The sequence below is a fragment of the Carcharodon carcharias genome, chromosome 11, assembly GCF_017639515.1.
Source record: "Carcharodon carcharias isolate sCarCar2 chromosome 11, sCarCar2.pri, whole genome shotgun sequence".
Taxonomy (NCBI): Eukaryota; Metazoa; Chordata; class Chondrichthyes; order Lamniformes; family Lamnidae; genus Carcharodon; species Carcharodon carcharias.
The window spans coordinates 151,221,234-151,235,062 of record NC_054477.1 but is presented as its reverse complement, the minus strand read 5'-3'; the positions used below and the strand labels follow the sequence as shown (position 1 = coordinate 151,235,062).

Genomic DNA, 13,829 nt, shown 5'->3' with positions numbered 1-13,829 from the left:
CTCAGCATAAAATGTAAGGTGGCTAAAACTGTAACTCAAGTTTATACATCAGAGGATTTGAAGCCAAGCCATTTCTGGGAATCACTGCACAGCCTCTATATATAAACCAGTTCACTAGTAATTAAGGCTCTTAGTGCAAGTAAGCATTGGAAGGTCTTTATTGAAGTGGTGTTGTGAGTCTTCTGAGATGAGCCGTGTTTTTCATAGTATTGTGAAAAAGGCATTAAGGCAGTTGCTGGCAGTCTAAACAGTCTGCGTGCCTCTGCTTTTGTCTCTGAAAGTGTTCAGACAGGTTTTTAGCTTTGGCATTGTCAAGATAGGAGCTTCTCTAGAATTACCTGGTCAACAGTGAATGTTGGACTGGAACCGATTGTGAAGCAAGAGGCAGAAGAATGCTGTGGTGCTCTTCCATGGCAGGTGCTCTTACAGTGCTGATGAATCAGCCTGAATCACAGGCGCGACACACAACTTTGAGGGAGGGGATTGAAATCTAGAGAACAAGGTCAGGTTAATTTCATTGGAAAGCTTGAGTGCATATTTTTGCGTGGTGGATGTCCATTTGAGGAAATAGAGTCCTGTCACATGAGTCTGAACTTAAAATGACCGGTGCAGTTTCTAATCTCTTGTTAATGTTTGGTTTACAGAGACTTTTAAAACTTGTCAAAACCTTTTAAAAGGGTGGTGTAGAAAATGGAGAGGGTGCGTGACAACTTAAGAGTTTCTGTGGTGGTAGTTACGTGCAGGTATGTTAGGTCAGCAGTCTTTAATATGTGTTGTTAAGTATCTGGTTTTTGCATTCCATCCTCTCCACATAGAGAAAAGTAATAGTTTCACGTAACCTTTAACCATAACTCACCTGTCAGTACAAACTTGAAATAGTGCATTTGTCTTTCAACAAAAAAATTTAGTTCAGTGTTTGTTTGCCAGAGTATGCAACCATGTCAAGCCATGAGTGATATTTCTTAATATTGAATGATTGCAACGCCACTTTTTGTTTTTGTTTTTATTTTAAACTACACTATCATTCCAAGTTGATGTATGCTCCTCCAATTCATTTTTTTTGGAATAAATGATGCTCGGCAGAAGAAATTCCGAGGCAATATGCAATGTGTCGGGTAGCATGGTGTGGCCGTGTTTGGATACTGTCAGATAACCAGTTCTCCTAATGGTGAGTCCAAAAACTCAACCATTATTGCACAGAGAGATGTTAGGGAGGTCTGTTTTCCCAAGGAATAATTAAAGATGAGCAGTGCTAATCACCGATTACAAAATGAGCAGTAAGTCCAGTTGTCAGCAGGAGTGTGCTAACAGCACAAAATTGGCTCTGATTCGGCAACAATTTGGCATTATCACTTTGAAAAAGTATTTGCTCACAATATGGATGCATCTAAATATGTTAAACGGGAACACAATAGGTGTTCAATGTTCTTGGAGACCTTACTCTTAACATCCTTTCAGGACATTGCTGCTGCCACGTTCCTGAAGCTGATTGTCTTTAACACTCTACCTATAGCTTCCAGCAGCTTCTGCTACCTCACTTACTGGGCAGATGGCATCCTAACTATTAATGGAGCAGCAACAGGCTTTGGGAACAGTGACAATTTCCACAGTAAAATGAAGTAGGGTTGGAGGAAGCTTGTGTGGAGCATAGGCACTGGCAGCGACCAGTTAAGTCAAATGGCCTTTTCTGTTCTGCAAATTCTAAATATGTTGTAGAGCAACACTAAACCTCATACTTGAAGGAATATCCTATGATAAGAATGTAGGATAGTCTTATTTATGTGCGTCGGTATCTAATCTTGGCTATAGTACATACTATGCTCCTCACACTTTATTGCTAATGCTCCTATTAGTACAAAACTAAAATCTCTGACTCACTATGCCATGGGACATGTGCTAAATATAGATTTTACTTTTATATTTGTATTCTTTCTATAGTGGTATTTTTTTAAAAGCATGCTTGTGGTTGTACTCTCAATCTCTTCAGTGTAAGAAATTGAAAGCAATGGAGCACAACATGTGGGTAACTAGCTTTATACAAGCAATGAATTCAAATCTTGCCACAGCTTCTGGGAAACTTAAATTCAGTTAATTAAATAAATCTGGGGTTTAAATAAAATCAAGTAGCACTGCTGGTGCTCAGCAACTTGGACTCTGCAGTAGTTGACATTTTGGTTGTGGGGGTAGTGTGTTTTCAGCGAGATATTGAAGGAGGCGACTCCAAAGTCAGACATTTCCCTCTTGGTGTTTGCTGTTTAAAACAACAAAGGCACTTTCCATATTCTACAAGGCGCAAAGCACCTGCAGTGAGTGCACTGCCATCCGGCCCTATCGGATTACATCATGTTACACCTATTAATTTATTTTTCCTGAAATACCATTTGTGGTTGCACATGAAGTGAAGCATATGCAATTCAATTGAACACTTCAATCCTTAGCATACTGCCCTAATCTGATTCCATCAGTATAGATTTGTGACTCAGTTTGTAATGAGTAGCGAGATTTCCACTGGAAGTGTTTGCCTATAATTTAGTAGCATAAAAATCATCACATGAAGTGTTGGGAGGTCATTGCAAGGTATGAGTTTTTTTTTAAACAAAGCCAGAATTCTCTCAATCAATCCATTGGAATTCACCAAAATGAATAACATTTAAAGGGGCTTCTGACAGGAGTTTTACAAAACACCACCTGATCTGACTGTGTGCGCAATGAAAGCCAATGTCTAAAGCTGATATCACATGGTGCAGAAATGTCATGGGAGTGTTTCATCCATTTTGTTAGAAAATCGTACAGGGATTTTAGAGTTGCAAACCATTTTTATCAATCAAAACAGTTCTGGCAGGGCCAGGAAAGATTGGGCAGGAATTTTTGTTCTTGCAGAGTTTCCTTTATGGAGGTTTAAAATGACATCAAATAAAAACAATGTTTTATCTAAAAATATCTAATAAACTAACTTCTGTAGCATTCTTGTTTACTGATACTGGGTTATCTCCCATTACCATTTGTGGTGAGAACATCTGTTCTCGACTGAAGTCTCATATAAATGGATTGGGGCAAGGTTGTGTGGTGAGTATTTCTGTGGCTATTGAATCATGAGTTTTGTATTCACAATGCTACAGGTGCTCCTTCCAGCCAATATAATCATAAAATCATCCAGGCTTCAACAAGAAATGTGGTCATCCTTACATTTGTTTGTGATGCTTCACATAGAGGTCCCATAACATAGGTTACGATACTGTCTTTGCAACTCAGGAGTAGGAAGTTGAAACTCCACCAAGTTGGGGGATGGAACTCTACCAAACCAGTCATTTCTAGGCTAGCACAGAAAAATAAAATGAATAGTGACTGTTTTACTAATGGCCCTTGTAGTAATTATGGTTTATTTAGTTGTGATGTACCTTTAAGAATAATACTTGTTAAGGAAGATCACATGATCTGTAGTAACCAATAGGAGAGTAATGTGGGCTATCACAGCAGCCAGTGTAGAGATAGAGTTGGTGTTGAAAGCACGTGCAGATGCTGCTGAGTATTTTGTAAATAAATTCAATGTTTCCACCCAAGAAGTGTCTGCAGATCAACTTTATCATTAATAGTACAGCTTGGCCACCCTATAACAAACTGGTGACGAGGATAGAACAGGACTGAACAAAGGAAATAGAGTTAAAGAGAAATCAGCACTGTACCTCACCCCGTGATTGTAAGTAGCAAGCTCCGTTATAATTGAAGAAGTTATCCCCCCTCAAAATGCCACAATTTGAGAGTATTGATCCTTTTGAGCCAGCCACAGACGATTAGCCTCAATACATAGAATGCCTCACATTCTTTTTTCAAGTGAATGAGATTCCAGTGGAAGAGAGGCAAGTGATCCTCTTGAGTATTTGTGGGAGCAAAACCTATGATTTGGTTCTAAGTTTGATGGTAAGCAGTGCCCCAGATTTGAAAAATTTCAATGAATTGGTGGACCGTGTGGTCATTTTCAACCAAAGCCCTCAGTCATGATGCAGATGTTCAGGTTTAATTTGTGAAATAGAACCTCGGGTGAGACAATTGCATGCTGCGTGGCAAATTTGAAACCGCTAACTGAATGTTGAGAGTTCGGTACGACTCTGAATGACATGCTCAGAGATCGTTTAGTGTGTGGTGTGAAAGAGGACACTATTCAGAAAAGATTGTCTGAAGTGAATCTGGATTTCAAAAAGGCGCTAGACATAGTATTGGCCATGGAAAGCACAGTAAGAAATTCAAAAGCAATACAGGTTGCGCAAATTGGCACAGCCCTCCACATTGGGCGGGAAACCTCAGCCAAAAGTGGCCCAAAAAACAAGACTCTGCCAAGAAGTGGGGAACAGCCCCTGCTAGCTGAAGAATAAAGAAAAATAAATTAGCAGTGAAATTGAAGCATAATTTTAAAAGAGGTGGAAACAATCAGTCTTATAGTAACAAGCAATAAACTGTGGATGCTGGAAATCCAAAACAAAAATAAAAATACCTGGAAAAACTCAGCAGGTCTGGCAGCATCTGCAGAGAGGAACACAGTTAACGAACACACCTCTCTTCTATTTTCACTTAGTTTTGTTGAAGAGTCATACAGACTCGAAACGTTAACTGTGTTCCTCTCCGCAGATGCTGCCAGACCTGCTGAGTTTTTCCAGGTATTTTTGTTTTTTATAAGTCTGATAGCGTTTGGCGGTTTAGAGAATTCGAATGCTACTATTGTCACAAACATGGAGGTATAATGAGGCGATGCAAGGAAAGATTCAAGCAGGCTTGTGAACAAAAGAAGAAGCCCAATGAAATCTACAATGTGGACGAGCTTGAAACAAATTCTGACATTTATTCGTTGTTTAGTCTGAAAGTTGGAAAGACAGAACCAATATTTGTCTCAGTGAAAGCAAACCTGTGAGAATGGAAATGGACACAGGAGCTTCCACTACAGTAATTGGGGAACATGCCTTCAGATATTTGAATAACGGTGGACATCAACTAAATTTGGAAGAAACAGCCGCTAAGCTAAATACATATACAGGGGAAGGCATTCAAGTAAAAGGCACAAGCAGAGTAACTGTCCATTATGGAAGCCAATCGGCAAAGCTACCCTTGATGGTGGTAACAGATGAAGGGCCAAGCCTCCTGGGCTGAAATTGGTTAAAGGAGATTTAAGATAGAATAGTCTAAAATTTTCCAGTTGAGAGCAAGTGGGCTACCTGAGCTACTTAGAAAGTACGCTACCATCTTGGACAAAATGGGAAAACTCCAGGGCCTATAGGCCAAGATTCACGAGGATCCGGAAGTAGCCCCTTGCTTCATGAAGGTGAGACCGGTGCCATATGCTCTGCAAGGAAAAAATCGACATTGAGCTGAATGGACTAGAGAAACTGTTCAGTTCTTAGAATGGGCAGCACCCATAATCCCCGTCCTTAAACCCAACCGAAGCATCTGAATTTGTGGAGACTACAAACTGGCTGTTAATAAAGTAGTTAAGCTCGACAGGCATTCCTTTCCAAAAATCGATGGCCTGTATGCCAAGCTGGCAGGAGAGTCATGCTTATCAACAACTAGAGTTGGATAATGCCTCCTGGAAATTTGTCTCAATTAATTAAAGGGTTGTACCAATATACATGATTACCTTTTGCCTCCTCCGTTTGGGCTATCTTTCACAGAACAATGGAAAGCTTACTGCAGGGACTGCCCCAGGTTGTAGTCTATTTAGGTGATGTATTGGTGAAAGGATTTACTGAAAAAGGAGCATTTGGCAAACTTGGAATAGGTCTTAAAATGTTGCTTGCAAGCTGGAGTGCATTTTAAAAAAAAGTGCAGTTCCAAGCGAGGGAGGTAATCTATATGGGTCACCGGGTAGATTCACAGGGCCTCCACCCGGTTGAGAAGAAAGTGAGAGCCATAAGAGTGGCACCTGCGTCAAAGTATGCCTCAAAGCTCAAATCATTCCTAGGAACGATCAACTATTGTGGGCAGTTCTTAACCAATTTGTCTACAGTGCTGGCCCCCCTGCATTCTCTATTCAAAAAGAACCAATGTTGGTCTTGGGAGGCATCCCAGAAAGAAGCTTTCATAAAGGTGAAACAATTGTTGCACTCGTCCAATCTATTAGTGCATTATGACCAGACAAAAGAATTGGCGCTGACATGTGATGCATCTCCCTACGGAGTGGGAGCAGTGCTCTCTCATTGGATGGACGACAGCACAGAACAGCCAATAGGTTACGTATCAAGAAAGTTCACCACAGCAGAAAAGGGATAGAGAAAGAAGGCCTGTCCATCATCTCTGGTGTCAAGAAATTTCACCAGTATATACATGGCCACCATCTTACAATTGTTTCTGACCACAAACCATTGCTAGGATTGTTTAGTGAGGACAAGGCTTTACCACCCATAACCTCAAAGAATAAAATGATGGGCTTTAATTCTGGCAGCATAAGAATACACTTTTGTACATAGGCCTGGCGATCAAATCGCAAATGCCGATGCCCTTAGTCGTTTGCCTTTACAGAAAACGATAAGCATGTCCCAGTTCCACAGCAACTTGTTTTGTTATTAAATTTCTTAGATTCCTCGCCAGTGTGTGTTCGAAAGATCAGAGACTGGACAAGTCGGGACCCAGTCCTGTTACAAGTATGAGAACAAGTGTTACATGCTTAGTCACAGGAGCCTGTATCTTACGCAAAGAAACCTACTTCAACAGAAGACCTGAAATAACGAGCCAGGCTGGCATCTTATTGTGGGGAGCACGAGTGATAGTTCTTCCAAAGGGAAGGGAGTCGCTTTTAATTGAACTACACAGTGCCCACCAGGAGTTTCCCGAATGAAGACCATAGCATGCAGCTTATCTACGGTGGCCTGGGATGGATGGCGAAATAGAGAGTTTAGTAAAGCACTGTGCAATGTTAGCAACTGCAAAAGTTGTCAGTGACAGCTCCGTTACACCCATGGGAGGGGCCAGATGGACCCTGGGTCTGGTTACACCTTGACTACGTTGGACCTTTTTCTGGGAACAATGAGCAGAAACGTTGCCAGTGCTCATTCAAAATGGTTGGATGTACATGAGATGAAGTCACCGACGTTGGGCGCCACAATTGTGAAACCACTCAGAGTTTTGCCATTCACCAACTATCAGAGGTATTTGTTTTCGATAACGGCATGGCATCTTTGAGTGCTGAGTTTCAACGGTTTATCAGCCTGAACGTTATCACTCATGTGAAAGCTGCACCATACCACCCTTCCTCAAATGGACTGGCCAAAAGGGCGGTTGAAATGTTCAAGGCAGGCATGAAAATGCTAACTGGTGATTCCTTGGTAATCAAACTAGCATGCATTCTTTTTCATTACAGAGCTACCTCTTGCACAGCTGTCGAGTTATTGTTGAAACCCCATCTCAGGATGAGATTGAGCTTAATAATGCTGAATTTAGCAGAGGTGCGGGGTGGGGGGGAAGGTGGAAAGAAGTCAGGGAAGCCAGAAAACTAAACGTGACTGGCATTGCCATGAGAGGAAATTTACCGTGGGAGAGCCAGTGCACGTGATAAACTTCGGGGAAGGACCAAAGTGGTTACCAGGTGAAATAAGAGCAGTGACTGGACCTCTATCATACCACTTGGAGGTGGAAGACTGGATCATCCATAAACATGTGGACCATTTAAGGAAGAGAGAGACAAATCGCCAAGATTTGGTTCCACCAGTGACCAAGACTGGGTCTGCATTTCCTGTTGAGGATACACCAACCCAGGACTGACATGTCTGATGTTCCTGTAAGAGTTGAGGATACAAAGCTGCAAGTGCCCACCGAAGCACCTGATGTTCAGGCAACGTCAGAAAGGGAGGTTCCTGACAAAGAATCTGAAGTTTTGGAGCTGCGACATTCCACATGTACCAGGAAACCACCTGAAAGACTTGAACTTGTAAATTCCTTACCCAGTGTAAATATTATGTTGTCTTGAGAAAAAAGCATTTGTAAATATAATATGTATAGCCGAGTTAAGGAGAGGGGAGAGTGGGGTGAATGTATGGTTTTATTTAGTTGTAATGTACCTTTTAATAATTCTTGTTAAGGCAGATCACATGATCTGTAGTAACCAATAGGAGAGTAGCATAGGCTACCTCAGCAGTTAATGTCGAGATAGAGTTTGAGTTGAAAGTACACATGTGGTTGCTGCTACTAGTATAGTGTACTAGTACAATATAGTATATCGTAACTAAACTTAATGTTTCCACCCAAGAAGTGTCGGCAGATCAGCTCTATCATTAATAGTACAATTTGGCCTCCCTACAACAGCCCTCTTGCAGGGAAGTTATCTTCCGTCCCTACCCCATCTCGTTAACACATGACTAATGTGTGTGTACTGTGGATTAAGTATTTCTATTCTGTCCTTTTAGTCAACCAGCATGCAAATTAATAGATTATGATCTATAGAAACCATTTTGTCTTTAATTGTATTTTTTGACCTCTGCCATTTTCCCATTGTATGATTGTGTAAAATGGGTGATAGCAAATCTTTCACATCTCCTGATTTTTATTTCCATTGGAGTCGACTGATAACAGTAGAACTAGCCAAATCTTTTCTTTACAGGAGGGGAGATCATTCAATGGGGATTAAAAATTCCAGGAAAATTACTAGAAGCAATAAGCCCAGCTTTTTAATGAAGCAATTGGATACTCTAAGACTTTGAATCTTTGAGTGATTGAACCAAGATTGACTCAATGATCCCCTTCACCTGTAACTTTTCTTCTCTCTGTATGATTTATAAGTATTTACGACATTTTGCGCATCAGTGAGATTAACCAAACCTTCTATTGTTTACATTTGTTTAGTTTTGTAAATGAAACTATTTTTCTAATTTAGCAGATGACAGAGATAAATTGGTATCCTAAATAATTTTATAGGGATTGCTTGGCCACTTAAAATGGAAGCAATTCTCATTCCATTTTCAGAATGATGCCTCATTGTTCTGATTTGTAGGATAAAACTCCAGCCCTAAAAGTCTGCCTGGTGACAAACTTTTAGTGTGACTCAAGGATGCTACCTTCAAAATCAGTCTTGTTTGCAGCCGGTTTATGCAGGTTATCTGTTCGCCTTATTAAGTTGGGACCCTTCAAATGTGAAGCATAAACAATTCAATTGAACACTTCAAGCTTTAGCATACTGCCCTAATCTGACCCATTATCCTAGATTTGTGACTCCGCTTGGAATGAATTACGATCTCAAGATTTCCACAGAAGTTATTGCCTATAATTTAGTAGCTGAAAAATGTGAAACACTGGGAGATCATTGCATCCTCTGAGATTTTTTAAAATAAAGCCAGAATTCTCTCCATTGGCATTCACCAAAATGATTAACATTAAAGGAGTTTCTGATTGGGACAGGTTGTGGATGGTGGGGAAACATTTGGTCTTTTCCTGAGATGTTCTTCTCTTGTCTGAGAGTTTTTAAGCTGAAACTCATACGTTCATCTGAACAGGTGGCTAAGGATCTCAAGCCACTATTTAAAGAGCAGGGAGTTATCCTTGTAACTTGGTCAGCCTTTGATCAACACCATCAAAAATGGATTTATTGATTATTCAGCTAATTTGCTGTAAGTGGCATCTGTGTTTGCCTACATAACAATGGCTTCACTTCCAAAGTAATTAGTTGATTGTGCAGAGCTTTGGAGTGTCTTAAGCTCATGATAAGATGCTGTATAAATACAATTCTTTCTTCCTAATATTGTATGCACTTCATGATTTCAATCCAATTATGTGTTACTAGGTTGCCTTAATAAGTTATGATAATTTGCCTATCAAAGTGCTGTAAAACTATAGTAACAATGCACCCTTTCTTTGTACTTCAAAGCCACAAAGGAAACATAAGTAACACTATGCAGCACAATTTTGTTACTAAGTGTTTATTTTTGAAAGGAAATTTAGGGGTATTTGGGTGACATTGTGTATTAATACTTGAATACAGAACAAGGGATCTCACTCACCTGTCCCAAGGTCATTGCCTTATCCTTGAAGAGAAGTGTGGGAAAATCACTCCACGCTGTTCTTCTGTATTGAGTTTAGAGTGGTATTGGTAAAAGTAAAGTGGCTCCTTGCCCTCTTAATGAATTTGTCTACAGTTGACATGGTGAGACCTGAAGACGAAAGGGGAGTAAACACAAAGTAACTGGACATGTTTATAAAAGAAACTGTGATCTTGTGTGTAAATTGAGCCAGAAGCAAACTTGATTATATTTCTGCATTAAATTTGTAGAGAAAATTGCAAGAACAACACATTTGGGAATGTTCCAAAGTGTGGAAAGAAATGCCATAAACTAGGATGAACCCGTTTCAAAGCGTTATTTTTCATCTCTATAAATACTGGATTGTATTTTCTTTTGTTAACACACTGTTGAACAATTGATCACTCCTTGGTTCTTGGCCAACTATTAGTGACAGCAATGCTAATAATTTTGCAGGGGTGGCTCTTTGTGGAATGGGATCCAAGAAATTGGCCATGTCCTCTCATTGGTACACTTTTAGATCTGTTGGTTTGCTTACAGTCCCATATGCAGTTTTTGTAGAACATTAAATTGTGTACACACAGACTGTTTTATCTCAAGGTGAAGGCATTACTTGTTTCCTAGTTAAAATCACTCCCTATTGCCTCAACTCCAGGCTGTTTGACATGAACTTGCTTTTGACAAGTAATGCCTTTTTATGGATGTGATCTAGGTCTGTCGACTTGCCTTTAATAAAGTGGTGTAAATGGAGACTGTATGCATCTTGATGCTGTCCAAGCAAAATATTGGTAACATTGCTATCAAGTAATTAATGCCTGCATCCTTTCATTCTAGGAGAGAAGCCTTACAAGTGCACCTGGGAAGGCTGTGACTGGAGATTTGCACGTTCCGACGAACTGACTCGCCATTTCCGGAAACACACCGGGGCAAAACCCTTCCAGTGCACGGTGTGTAGCCGCAGCTTTTCACGTTCCGATCATTTAGCCCTGCACATGAAAAGACACCAGAACTAGAACCTGGATCCTCTCCGAGGCTGATGTTCATTATGCAAACAAGACGTTGTTGCCCAAACAAAATACCAGACGACCATTGTGTATATGGTAACCTTGCTGCCAGGGCTTCTGTACCTCTGTATAGAGCAAAGAAGTTTTGATGAAACACATAACCTTGACTTAAGGTTTTAAAACTGGAACCCTATATTTTGTACATATTCACTGGGAATTAAGAGCTATGTTTAATGGAGAAGCTTTATGAAATTTATAATGGGATTTGGATTTTTCTTGGTTATTTTAGGTTTGCTTTATGTATAAACTAAGCTCAAGTCCATTTCATAGACACACTTGCACTACAGTGTAGTTGGTTAGTACTGGCATTCACATCTGCCGAGTTCACATGGTTAAACTTTTTTCTAATGTTTTGACCAAAGCACTGTATGGTCTTGACAGTGTTTAGTAAATGTAGCCAAAGACATTGAAAAAAAATCCCACAAAGGGCACAGTGTGGACTAATGCAGATAATTCTTTCTACTGAAGACAAAGGGAATTCAGCCTACTTAATACTTGAGGTTACCGAATCACTTTATGGAAGTTCTCATCTCATCAGCAGGATGTCGGGTGTTGAATTTAACTGTACAGCTACAAAAGGTTACTTGGGCTAAGGCAGCTAACCTGAAGTTAACAAGACAATATTGCAGAATCAGCATACAATTGGGGTGCTTTTCTATATTTAGTGAACAGAAACAAAATTACTTTTGAGATTTTGGCAAGCTGATTTACTCTGACTTTGCCCAATCTTGTTGTTGTGTCCTGTGTCTGAAGTTAGCTTTCCATCCCTGTGACATTCTGACATGATGTTACAAGGCTGCCTGCAGTAGGGAAGAGGGGTTTGGCCCTGTTTGCTGGAGAACATACTTGGGCTGCAGTCAGGAAACTGCAGTTAACGGGTTGAAGCCCCAAGTTACTGGAGGTTTCACTTCCAATTCCAAGTGCGACTAGGAATGCAATTTCTTATCTGACTTGATATTTACACTTCAGTTTTAGCGTCGCTGTGAGGCTAAAGCTGGTGTGTAAATGTGGCCAAAAATAGCCTCTACGTGTACTGGAAATTCCCAGTGCCCTGTGGAATTGGATTAATTCTCCAAAAGGCTGACTCTTAAAGTTTTTATAGTTGTTTTAACACTCCATTCAAGTTTGAAACTACTGCTGCAATAAAGATATTTATATAAATATATAGATATATATATACTGTACAGACAGTGGCACTGCTGCTGAGTAGAACGTCTCATTCAGCACTCAAAAATAGTGGAATTATTCTTCTTTTGATTTTTATAATTTTTTTTCTTTTTTAAAAACAATTTGACATGACTCTATTTCTGATGCACCTCTTTATTGTGTATTAAGCCTGATCAGGAAGCTGAGGATGTAGTTTGACCACACTTAGCCACAGGATCAGCATTGTATGCTGAAAGCTTCAAAGCAACAGTTATCTCTTGTTTGCATACGTGGGCAGTTCTATCTAAAGGAACCTTCGATTTTTCTGTTGCAAGGAGCTCCAGATCTCAGATCAAAGGTCCTTTTCCCCCCCCATTTCCTGGGGTTGGGGGGAAAACTGGAGAGGAGAAGACATCGATTTGTATTTCAACTGTTGTGCTATAATGCTGTAATTCTTGATGTGTATTGTCAAATTGATAAAGTGCTTTTCTAGCTGAATGGGAATATTATGCATTTATGAGGTGTGGAAATTATTAATAATGGGCTGTGTAAGCTTGGGCTGGCTGATTTAAAGAAGGTGTTTGAAGTCAAAAGCTAATCTCCACTTGGGTCTGACTTTGTGATGAGAAAATGCTGTTTAAGATAATTATCATTTTGTTTTATTTATTTCTAATCGTAAAATGGCTTTCTAACCGGATCGTTTACAAACCTGTTAAATTATAGTGTTCTTCAATGTGATGGCTTGGCAAGAAAAGGCAGCAAGAATGTGTAAATAGCATTAAAAGATGTATATAATTTTATAAGATGCTGCAAAGTTTATACTTTGAACAAAGGGGCAAATGTGGCTGCGTCATTTTTGCTTCTGCTTGATTTCCTTCTTTGTTATGTTGTATTTCCCTTAAGTTGTTGTGGCTGTATATTACTTTCTACAACCTGCATTAAATAGAATGAGAAGGTTTGTGTTTGAGGGGGTTAAATGTAAATAAAAAAAAACTTCAGTAATAAAATGTTTTTCAAAAAAGACCATTGTCAATGTTTCCTACATTACAACAGTAAATACACTTCAAAAAGAACTTGAAGCAGTTGGCTATAAAGCACTTTGGAGTTGGGAATGGCTATAGAAATGGAAGTCTTTTTATAACCCTGGTGTTCAGGTCACTACAACCAGTTTGCTACATGTGCATCTGCCAAACTAAGAACTAAGGATTTTTGTCTACCTTCCTTCATGGTCCTTAAATACAATGTTCAGTTGGCATAATGACTGTTTTTTGTCTCATAGAAGAAATTAGTTACAATGCTAACGTTTTTAGTCCAATGCCATCTATTTCTCAGTGAGAGGAGTAGTATGTTGAATTGAAATTTTCAAGACCGAGATTGATAAGTTTTTGTTAGGTAAGGGTAAAGTGGGATACTGGTCAAAGGTGGGTTAATAGATTTAAAGCACAGGTCAACCATTATTTTATTGAATGGCAGAACAGGTGTAATGGGCTAAATGGACTACTGTTCCAACGATGCTGATTGCAAGTTCATTGAAAAGTGGTGGTGGAGTGACACACTGAAATGGATGATTTCCCCATGAACTGCTGAACCTCGCTGTGGAACGATGCAGCATTGCTTGACCTTCTCA

General features: G+C 39.8%; 1 protein-coding gene across 3 annotated transcripts in view; it reads left to right on the top strand.

Moving 5' to 3' along the window:
* LOC121284456 (Krueppel-like factor 5) overlaps positions 1-13,223 on the top strand; it is a 37,201-nt gene extending 23,978 nt beyond the window's left edge. For all 3 annotated transcript variants that reach the window (XM_041199931.1, XM_041199933.1, XM_041199932.1), the window contains exon 4: positions 10,827-13,223. In XM_041199931.1, the coding sequence (XP_041055865.1) occupies positions 10,827-11,005 (179 nt within the window). In that variant the 3' untranslated portion in view covers positions 11,006-13,223. The remainder of the gene's footprint in view (positions 1-10,826) is intronic.
* Positions 13,224-13,829: the final 606 nt, after the last annotated feature.